This window comes from Dendrobates tinctorius, unplaced genomic scaffold (assembly GCF_039654945.1).
Source record: "Dendrobates tinctorius isolate UK_male_01 unplaced genomic scaffold, ASM3965494v1 ptg000245l, whole genome shotgun sequence".
In the NCBI taxonomy this organism is placed as follows: Eukaryota; Metazoa; Chordata; class Amphibia; order Anura; family Dendrobatidae; genus Dendrobates; species Dendrobates tinctorius.
In genome coordinates, this window is record NW_027361912.1 from 3,157,196 (window position 1) to 3,159,543 (window position 2,348).

Genomic DNA, 2,348 nt, shown 5'->3' on the forward strand with positions numbered 1-2,348 from the left:
GAGGCTCCTTCCTTTCCCTTGATGTCATGCCTCACAGGAGCAACTCCATTCTAGACACGACGGAGCTAGTTGTGGCCTGTGCCTGCCGCGCACTGATACTCTGAAGGCGGCGGCCTTGATTGTAGCTCGCAGCAGCTGGGACATCGCAGCCGGTGAGTTTTGCAGGGTGGCTTTTGAGGTGAATGTGTCACCCCTGTGTGCGCTAACCATGTGGGCCGTGTGGACGGGGCTTTGCATGCGGAATGAGTGTGGCTATGCAGAGTGAGCGTGGCTTGATACATACAAGTACACACACACATACATAAACTCAGCTTTATATATATAGATTTTCATTTTGTCTTCATAACTCAATAGCAGACATGGAAATAAGAAACTCTATAATATCAGAGAAATCTTCTCTCCTGCTCCTTTATATACACTCTTGGGAGCTCTGCCTGCAATCTCCTATCTTAATAATCAGAAAATCTGTCTTCATTAAAGACAGATTTTATCCATGCATTGAAGAAATTGATCATGAAAAATTAGTCCTGGTGGAGAAAGAAACAGATTTCTCTGATAAGATATACTACAAAATTCCTTATTTTCACATGTACTGTACTATTGATTTCTGAAAAAAAGCAGAAAATAAAATGACTTTAACTCTTTAAGGTCAGTGCAATTGCAGCAAAGCTTATACTTTTTATTATAATAAGTTATGAAAAAAACATTTGGAATTGTGTAAAATACAATGGCTTGTGCCACAGCCAATGATTACAGGTGAAAATGATCACTTAAAGCCAATTATATGGGCATTTACGTTTACAGTTTGAGCATCTGAGTTGCGAAATGTCAGTCTAGTGAAAATAGAAAATAATATTGAACTATATGAACTAGACCAGTAATTTTCATAATTATTATTAGGGGAACCAATGACAAGAGTTTTCGATCCTGGTTACAAGAAGAACCTCTATCCCAGGCTAATGGTAAAAGCTTTTACTTTCTTCCAGGACACTCTTGATTTTTTTTTTCCTAAGAAGTCCCTGGTTTGGAAACAGTCTGCCAACTAGATTGATGTAGTTTCGAAATAATAGGCATTGATGGAGAATGGGACGCATGTTATTGAATTCTACATATTAGCTTTCTCCAGAGTTTTTGGCCAAAAAATATTTTTATTTCCAACGTTTCTTGCCCTGTACCTCATATGTCTACTGTGGAACATGCTAATTTTTGTGACACTTTTCTTGGATCGCCATCTGCAGAAACCAATGTACTTCTTCCTACGTAACCTCTCCTTGGTAGATGTCCTGTACATTTCAGTGGTGCTTCCAAAATTAATGGACATCATCCTAACTGGAAACAATCGGGTTTCATTTACTGCTTGCTTTACACAGATGTACTTTTTCACTGCCTTTGCTTGCACAGAAATTTGGTTATTAACCATGATGTCTTACGATCGTTATGCCGCAATCTGCTTCCCATTACATTACGTGTTAATCATGAAGAAGGGAAGGTGCAGCCTCCTTGTAGCCAGTAGCTGGCTTTCTGGATTTTGTAACTCTCTTTTTGTTACGATATTTGCATCCCGTTTGGCTTTCTGTGACTCCACAGACATTAAACAAATATTTTGTGACATTAAAACATTGACAAAGATTTCTTGTGGTGATATCTATGAATTCCAGACAATGATATTAGTGGAAGCTTTACTCATGGGTTTTTGTCCTTTCTTACTCATTTTGATGTCCTACAGTAAAATTTTAGCAAATATTCTCGGCTTAAACTCCATTGGTCAAAGGAAAAAAACGTTCTCCACGTGTACCTCTCACCTTACCATCCTTCTCATATTTTATGGGACCTTACTCTGTATGTACATGATACCTTCATCAGATCACTCAGAGGAACTTGACCAGATATTTTCAGTCCTCTACCTAGCAGTGACTCCCACATTGAATCCTTTGATTTACAGTTTAAGGAACATGGAAGTTAAAAATGCTTTAAATAATATATTACATATTTCACAAAAGTTGTAGTGTCTGAAGACTTGAGTCTTGAATCTAGGGTTAAAAAGAAAGAACATTATCAGGGCTTAGATGCAAATAAAGTCCTTGCAAACAGTGACATGAGTCCTTCCCTATCTTTCCCCTTTGGTAAAACATTTGACAGATGAGGATATTGTACCTTCGTCAATATGGACTTGCATTAAACATTATTATAACATTAACATTTAAAGGTTAACATTTTAAGACCCTATTGCTTTGTTCTACACAATGTCACAATAAAGTAAAAAATGCAAGATAGCCAGCATAAAAAAATTCCAAAAACTAAGGACTAAACACGATGTCCCAATAATTAGGGATGAGCGAGTATACTTG

The 2,348-nt window shown here is 37.5% G+C and overlaps 1 protein-coding gene across 1 annotated transcript; it reads left to right on the plus strand.

The window, feature by feature from the left end:
- The first annotated feature begins 1,076 nt into the window (after window positions 1–1,076).
- Window positions 1,077–2,006, plus strand: LOC141060826 (olfactory receptor 1G1-like). Its single transcript, XM_073557205.1, has one exon. The coding sequence runs from the start codon at window positions 1,077–1,079 to the stop codon at window positions 2,004–2,006; it is 930 nt and encodes a 309-aa protein (XP_073413306.1).
- Window positions 2,007–2,348: the final 342 nt, after the last annotated feature.